Source organism: Phaethon lepturus, unplaced genomic scaffold (genome assembly GCF_000687285.1).
Source record: "Phaethon lepturus isolate BGI_N335 unplaced genomic scaffold, ASM68728v1 scaffold17957, whole genome shotgun sequence".
Classification (NCBI taxonomy): Eukaryota; Metazoa; Chordata; class Aves; order Phaethontiformes; family Phaethontidae; genus Phaethon; species Phaethon lepturus.
Genome location: NW_010551336.1, coordinates 24,255 through 32,995, shown reverse-complemented (window position 1 = coordinate 32,995; position 8,741 = coordinate 24,255). Strand labels below are relative to the sequence as shown.

Below are 8,741 nucleotides of genomic sequence, written 5' to 3'. Positions count from 1 at the left end.
TCCAGCGACCGCCGCCGGCGGCTGGGCGACCGCTCCCTGCGCCTCTCGGGGGAGAGGTCTCTCCTCCTCTCATGTCGCTCCCGCCTTTCCAAAGTGTTGTCAGCGCTCCTCGTCCCTTCCCTCCGCTTTTCGGGAGACCTCCTCTTCTGCCCGTTCACCACCGCCCTCTCCGGCTGCCTCTCGCGCCTCCTCTCCGGCGACCTCTCCGTCCTCCTGCCTGGCACGTGGTCGTTGGTTTTAGAAGTCCCATTCCAAGTGTGGTGTTCGTTGGGATGTCTGCTAAACTCTCTGCTGCCTTTTAGGTCTCTAACGTAAGTCCGCTTGTCCCCATGTTGTGATGATTTGTGAAGGTCTGGTGGATAACTGGACTCCGATGATGGGTGCTGCCGTCGGTCGGATGGCACGGGTTTCATTTCCGATACATTTTGTGAACCTGTGGCGGGACTGTTCCTGTCACTGCTGGGGTCTGAAAGAAAATAACAGCAAAGCATTTGGTACCGATGCCTTCCGCGGCGCCGTGACACCACTTATCACTCTTCAGACTTCATTAGTGACAAAAACAAACAACTGTTAAAGCAGTCAGCGAAGGCTAACCGAAGCTTTTGTTAATTTAACTGCGAACAACGAGAGTTACAGGTTAGTACTGGTGCTGCTCTGTTCGTTAGCCGTGTTTTGGTCCAAGCCGATATCATCTTTATGCTCTTCTTGTCATGGGGCATTTTACATTTTCCCCAAGCCCAATTCGTAATGTTTCAGTTACACTACTTTCTTTCCAGTGGAAAAAAAAATATTGTAGTTCGGGTTGTTGGCTGTTTTTTTAACAGTTTCCAATAAAGAGGGCCTTTAGGTAATGATATTTTTCTTTTAAGTCTTTTGAAAGTATTGCCTTCCAGGTGTGGGAGGCCTTGTTTCAAATAGCAGAAAAGGTACAGAAAATAGAATCGATTATTAAGTTTTTACCTTGTAAAATAACATTTTGAAGGTGTGAGAATTAGACTGTAATCAGGCAATTTACATCTCATTTAAGACATTACTTAATCTCACTTAGTTCTACCACGTTATGAAAAGTCCTAGCGTAGATTTTGGTTTTGCCACAATGATTCAAACAACGATGACAGAAGTTACGATTTTTTCATATCAAAGCAATGGAAAGATATTGTAATATGTAGGATGGCTTTGATTAAAACCTAATCTCCAGTTCATTATTCTTAATGTAGTATTTCAGGCAAAATACAGCTGAGCTACCTCTGCAAGACAAACTGCAAAGCAGAATAAAAAAACAATCCCAAAACTAAAAACCAGCCCTGCGCTGTAGCTAAGCTACAATTACTGACGTCATTTGTAACGGATGTTTGTGAATGATCGATTAGAGACACGGCAAACATTAAAGTAGCTGCGCTGATTTAACGCGAGCCTTGCTTTCATTTCCTTATTGTTTTCTTTCTGAAAGTAACTTCTGCGCAGCAGCTCGGCTGGCATTAGCTACTCTTCCCGCAGGCTTCCTGCCGCTTGCACCGAGACACCCACCTCGGGTGGACTGTCCTTACGGCAATGACTGAAACCCCTCACAAACCCTTGTGGGGATAGATTTTTTTTTTTTTTTTCTGTTTTTCTCCTTTTTGTCTTCCCTCCCCCAAGCCAAACACTCTACGTGCTCATTCCTCCTGCCACCACGCAAAGTGTCTCCCACTTGACGGCATTTCCATTCCTTAGCTTGGGAGGGTCGGTGTGTGCATGGGCCGTGATTTTTGTGATTTCCAGGTGAACCCCGTGTTGTGACTCACGTGTGTGCATTTTTGCTTATTAGCTTTTTCAGGCAGCAGCTGGGGACCGCACCGCTTTTCCGTAGCTGTAAGGACGTGGCTTGCGGCAACCTGGCTATCGCACAAAGTACAAGCAAGGTTTTAACGTGTCCTGTGGTGTACTTACAATTCGGGGGACGCAGGGTGCTCGGAATGAATTGCTGTACATATAAAATATAGCGAAGCGGAAAGCAATGTGAGGGAATTAGGCCACAGCACAAAAACACCTAATATTGATTTTAGCTACAAACCGTAGTTTGATTATGGCCCATAAGGTAGAAGCAAGACTCCCCGAGCTTGTCATTTCTCATACATGCAGCGATATTAGGAGGTATCATCGCTGAGGAAGGAAGAGCCCAGCACCAAGAAAGGTAAGAGAAAGAGAAAGAGAAAAGTAGAAAATTTAGATTCCCTATAACAAAGATGAAAGAAAGAAAAATCTTCATATTTTATCTTAGAATAAAGAAAGTTTATTTTTCCAGTCAGATTGTCTAGGCTTCACCCAAATATAAGGCTGCAATGACAGCAGTTGTTATTATCGTGACATAAAGAGACATCTAAGAGGTGATTCAATAACCCAGACAACGAGAGCATCCAAGACAGCTGGAACAGCAACACAGAATGTCATAGAAAAAACATTAACAATCAAACAACAACGAAAAATAAAGTCCACCAGAGACCACGACATTAAAAATAAGTACAAAACTCATTACAAAAATATACAGCCTCATAGAGAAGCATGTTCCAATTGAGTCAGAAAAATATTGGAACTTAACATTATTAGAGGAACCATTTGCGACTGCAGCAAACAGAACGAAGAGAGGAAGGAGTCCCAGATGTTACAAGGATATTCTTTACAGTAGTGCAACCCCTGTATATTAAATCCTTGCTTGGAGAATGAATATTTAGTGGTTTAGCATTAGCCAAAAGAAAATTGGTGGTGGATTTCCATCCTCAGTGCAACAAACATATGCTTTGAGAAGTGAAGCACTTAATTTACAGGGTATTTATGCAGTCTAGCATATGATACAGTACTGTACATCCGAAGGAGTATAGGAAAAGACAAAGTAGAAAGAACATTACAGAATTTCAGTGCCATCATTGAACCTTCTGGTGTGCTATTTATATTACAGAAGTGTAAACCCACAACTTCCCTTCCATATTGTTAAACGCTTCAATTGTTTGTTGGTTATACTCTGAATTGGTCATTTTAAGTTAAATAATGAGCAGAGTGAGCAGAAACTCTCAAACGTGGCACAGTAAATGAAAAGAAAATTTAGTTCATAAATTGTGCAGAAGGGTTTTGCTTCTGGTTTTAGGACATGGAGTGAATGATAAACACGGAACTTACTGACACAGAAATAACCCAAATACGGGGAGAAAAGTATAAAGGACATCCCTTCAATCATCAGTTTCTATAGAAACCTCAAAGACCTTTGGTTGGGAGTAGCCCTCCATCGAGGGCACAATATATGACAATTATCTCAAATAAATAAGACATAATTATAATATTAAATAGTGTGCTAAGTTAAGCCACCCAGCAATCCAACCTCTGGGGGAAGAAAAGGAAATCTAATGCAATTCTTAGTAAGAAATGAGGACTTAATGTTTCCCCCAAGACAGACACGAGAGCACCTTTTCATAACCTCCTCACCTTTTCAGACCTTACAAATTAACGAGTTGAAACCAGTAGACAGTGTAAGGGGGAAGAAAAGGGCTCAGGAGGCCAAATCAATATATTTTTGCAGTAAAGCTTTTTTTTCCCTTCTTTTTCTTAAATAACTTTATAAATATTTACACAAATATTAAGGGAAGGCAAAAATCCCGTTTTTCATGTCTATGGATACAGATAGGAACTAAGAGAAAAACCTAAGAAAAAAAAAAATCACTGCTTCAGAATAATAACTCAAGATCCCAGTTTTTGCATTGATTAGAAGTAGAGACCTATTTAAAACAACAACTCAGCCACTGAGAAACAGTTTGGCACAGTTCAATGACATTCCTTGTTTGGCTGGACAAGACAACAAGGGGTTTTTTTGTTTTGTTTTGTTTTCCTCTCTGATCACCAAAAATACTGCTATGATGATCTTGCCTTACACTGTGCCCCAAGTCCATGGAAGCAAGCAAAGGATGAAATGTGTAGAAAATTCAGCACAAGCGAGGCAATTAACCTTATGTTGCAAAGGTTGGTAAGACACTGGTGAGAAAGGAAAATAAAAAAGAATTCCTGCTTCAGATCTTGAGACAAATCATTCATGGAGTGATGCCAGGGAAGAAAGGAATGTTTTCATAGTTTGACCCACCATATTCTGGGACAGAGCCATCTCCACGTTTCAGAAACAGGCGGACCCTGCGGCCACCATTTTTAATCAGTTCGATGGCCCGAGCGTGCTTCATGTTCTTGGTAGTTTCTCCGTTGATCTCTAAGATTTCATCACCGATCTGTCAGTGTAATAAAAGAAAGAGTCTAACATCAGTAACAAACCCCCCACAAGGGCCACCACCAGCATAGCACAAGGCAACGGCCACAGCAAGGTAGAAGAAGAACTATGCACCAAGGAAGCTAAATACACCCAACTCCTTCCAGTGACAGTCCATAAAAAACAGTGTGCAGGGGCCTGGGAGACATGAAGATGACAGGGAGAGCTTAAGGTATCAAAATATTTCATTGCTGTTCTGTAAAACCACCTTGCATTACTGTATTGCTCAATGCCTAGAGCTGTGTTAGAACTGATGTTACTTTATTTTGATTATTTGTAAAGTCTTTGGTCAAAGTGGTTGATTGTTTTACAGTCTGCTGTAATTGGGATGTTCAAGTAGATTTTTCAGGTCCATTTCTCACTTGGATATAGATACCTACTATGAACTAGTAAACCTGCTTTTGTAAATATAGTAATTTATCAGGATAGAAAAACAAGGCTTGGAAGAGCCTGTCAAAGCATTGACTTCCACAGGGCAGCACTCATTTATTTTAACCAGCAAAAATTTGGGACCTATAAATCTATCCCTAGCAAAAGAATTTTGAAAATGTCCTTCATGTGGTATATCTGGAGAAGAAAAAGACATATTCTGTAAAGTTATCATGCATTCTCTAAGAGAGGAGCAACGAGCACATAAAACTCGGCAATTTATTTTTCTGTAGGCATTTTATAACACATGTCCTTGTTACAATGTTTATAAATTAGATTATATGTTAAGTTAATAGTTAAGACTAATAAATAACTACACTATAAGTTTGCAATCCATGGGTCGGTATACATGCTCCCTCACCACTCTATTCCACAGCAGAGGAGAGGATCAGGTGGGACACCCCAACTCTCTACTCACGGCTCCAGCCTTAAAGGGGCTGGCAAGGATTGTGGCTATTACGTTTTCATTGCTACACATACCTTTTTTAGGCTTTAAAAGACAGATTATGCATTAGAATTTGGAAACCCGAGTTGGAACAAGGGGGTGAAGTCTTCCAATACACACACACACTGTTATAGACTGTATGCAAAGAGTGACAGAAGCCATTGACAGAAGTAAATAGAAACCACTGCTCCTTGCTGTTAACATTTAATTTTCCTCTTAGCCGGCACAGCAGAAGGTGTGCCTGTAGGGGAGAGGCAGGGAAGTCAGCTTATTGCAAAGAAGCGTGGTTATTAAATGTGTTTGTGCATACCCTCATCTTCCCACATCTCTCAGCTGGACCATCCTCCGCTAGCCGCAACACGTACAGATCCATGTTATACTCCCGGCCACCTCGCAGGCTAAAGCCGAACCCTTTGGCTCCTCTTTCCAGCTCAACAGTGTAAAAGTCTTGGTCCTGCTGGAGGGAAGACAACATATGCGCAATTGAACAGAAAGTTAAATGCTGCTCTACTCTCATTTTGAAATTACTCAACCAATGAACATTATTATTTTTGTCACTCATAATTAAAAAAGAAAATTAGTTGACTTTTCACACACCAAATATGATCTCCTGCTTCCTCAGGTCCTACCATGCAATTCGGAGTGCTGGCGGTGATCCGCAAAGGGCTGTTTGAATGAACAGGCTTGGCCGTGTCCCACATATTTTTAGGCACCTCTGTTGTACACCACACCTCTTGTGCCCACACAGAAAGGCATACTTCTGGAGAGTGGCTAGGGTTCTACCAACCGCAAAGGAAGGCTAGGGCAACCTCACTTCCAGTGCCAGGCTTTAGTTAAATGTCTAATGGTAGCTGGGATGAGTCTATGCCAGTGATGGCTTTTCCTTTTTGTTATCACCGCATCTGCTCCCTTGCGAGAAGCTCAAAAGCACATGCATTGTTTTTTTCTACAGCACAAATGCCGTTAGCATACGGATGTTTTCAAGTCCCTAATGGAAAAGGTTACTTCTGGGATAGCCAATGGCAAGGGAAGTTAACAGTGAGATAATCTCTCTAATGAGATGCTGTCTGTGAAAGCTGGAACACTCCAGCTATTGCCCCTTATTAAGTTTTACTCTTTTTTGTTGTCTGAATTTATCATTTGCACACAAGAGTGCTTTCTGGAGAGGCCCCTCAAAATATACAATTCAGTAAACAAACACATAAATTATTACTGTCGTAAAAATGTCAGCTTTTTTCCCCCCCTCCCTAAAAGTCTTGATGAGAATATGTTGGAAATGTTTCTCAGCTGAAACAATAGCATTACATATTAAGAAACTAATCAGCAAATTCCTCTTTCTCTAGCAAACAGACTGAGGAAGAACAGCCTCCCACAGTAGGAATTTTCAAGGGAAATATTTGAACACAGCCCTCAAGCAGATTGGAAGCAACAGTCTGTGGTAAACAAAAGAATTGGAAAAGTACTCCTTACCTGCGCTGCTTGGGGTGGTTTGAAATCAAACTGGGATTCCTGCTTTGGTTTGGTGTTGTTTCTGCTGTAACAAATGAGAGAAAGAGGGCGAGAGGAAAAATACAGCTCATGGAATGTGAAGATGATCAAGAAGTAACCAAAGAGAGAGCATGTCAACATGCTCTCCTCAAGGAAAACAATCTGACCTGGTCTCCTGTGGTATTTGCTGAGGAGTATGTGTGGTTGTAATTGTAGCAATTTTTTCTGCATTGGTCAATAAAGTAGCATTGGAGGATTCTGCAAAATAAATTTTTATTTCATTATGAGGGAAGACCATTGGCTATTCACTGATAAAAGGTTTACAAAGGCATTTGACTGGAAAGCACCATTATGCTGTTTTTAAAGAACTGAAGATTGGCTCAAATTTCTCAAATCCAAAAATTAACAGGATAAAGTCTAAGCTAGTTCATAGTAATTATGTATATGAAACTGTACAGCACCTCAGTTGCAGAGAAATACTGGCCTTTGAGTGGCGTATTGAAACGTAACGTGATATATCCTTCATGGCTCAGCTTTTTTCTGGTATCCATCATCAGTTGTACCAAATTACTGTGTAATCTGTTTTTTGCTTTGTAAGAGAAAAACTTCTAAGCACCCCTAAGCAACTACGAAACTTTATCACATAACTGCTGGTTCTGTATCCTATGCTCTTGAAAAAGTCAAGGCTTTAGTGAAAGCATCACATTTAGCTTAACCCTCAGTGCAAAAGTTAATTAGCAAAAAATGTGCCTACCAGAAACTGCCACAGGTACCCATCACAAATAGTCTAGAGCAGGGAGTCAAATATTTATATATATTTATATAATATATAGTATATTTAGGTAATAGATACACAAATGAGGGGTTTTTTTCGGCAGCCAAATACATCAGCACTCTCATTAATCTCAAGAAAAACCCAAAGCCACTCAACTGGAAAAGGAAAAAAAAAAGGGGGGCGGGGGGGCGGAATCTGGATTAGAAACATCTCTGACTGTTGGACATACTCAGAAAAAGGACTGACTTGTGGAGGAAGGGTTGAAAAATGTTTTGTCTGCTAACAACATGAATTCCAATCATTAAAGTCTACAAATATGGTAGGTTGACTGGATTAATTTTATAGTAGCAATAACTATTCCATGATTATAAGTTCATCAGTGCTTCCTCCATCAGAAACTGCAATCTTCAGTAGGATTGAGATGTGGTTTTTATCTAATACCTCACAAGGTGATATTGAATGTGGCTAAATCCCAAACTTCCTGAAATCCACCCCTGAAATACAACGCACTGCTGCCTGAGCCCTCAAAGCTGCATGCAGGGATACGGAACCACCCGCACCAAACGCATCAACAGCTCTGGGTACCATTTACAAAAGGGCTCACCAAGAGAATACAGAGAGAAGGATTAAATTCAAGCCTCAGTTTATGCCATGGTAAAGGGCTCTCAGCCCAACATCAGCCTGTCAAATGCCATATTTCTCTGTGCATAAGAGGTGCTTCCAGGAGAGGTCCTCTCTCCTGCTTTACAAAACTGGGAAGGGAGTTGCTGTAGGCACAGCTGAAGAGGGACTATCTAGGTGTCCCTCATAGCACGGCATGGCAAAATGGTTCCCTTGTCATTCTGGAGCTTTTATCATAGACTTCAGTAAGACCAGAATTAACCCAGAACTCATTTAAAATTCTAAAATTAAGGTCATGCACGTTGTTTCTTGACTGAATTTCTCTAGTTCCAATCCCACTTAATAAAAAGCCACCATCAGACAACAACAATGAAAACTGGGTGGAAACATCTGGCCCTCCAACATAAAATTACAAGGTCTTCTACTTTGCCCCCATTTGCCTCTTAAGCTCCAGGCATCCGGTAATTCATTTTATTGACTACGGACAAATCTGCCGTTAGTAAACGGAATCCAGCTGTAATACAAAATTGCAGAAATGGGAGGGGTTTTTGCCTGAATTAAGGTGAGGGGGTGACCATGGGCTTACTTGGTCCTGGGAACCTATTTTATTTCATGGATTTATTTTAATTGTGGAGATATCTAGATGAGGTGGAGTTTTTTCCTTTCTGTGCATGTCAAGGGAAACTCAGGAAAAGGGAAAG

The 8,741-nt window shown here is 41.1% G+C and overlaps 1 protein-coding gene across 1 annotated transcript in view; it reads right to left on the bottom strand.

Annotated features, from left to right (window-relative positions):
- Positions 1–8,741, bottom strand: part of LOC104623713 (membrane-associated guanylate kinase, WW and PDZ domain-containing protein 1-like) — a gene marked incomplete at its 5' end in the record, with an annotated part of 42,064 nt that overhangs the window by 10,811 nt on the left and 22,512 nt on the right. Inside the window, 5 exons of the mRNA XM_010290882.1 lie at positions 7–466; positions 4,106–4,244; positions 5,467–5,613; positions 6,627–6,690; positions 6,812–6,902. Coding sequence (XP_010289184.1) covers positions 7–466; positions 4,106–4,244; positions 5,467–5,613; positions 6,627–6,690; positions 6,812–6,902 — 901 coding nt within the window. The remainder of the gene's footprint in view (positions 1–6; positions 467–4,105; positions 4,245–5,466; positions 5,614–6,626; positions 6,691–6,811; positions 6,903–8,741) is intronic.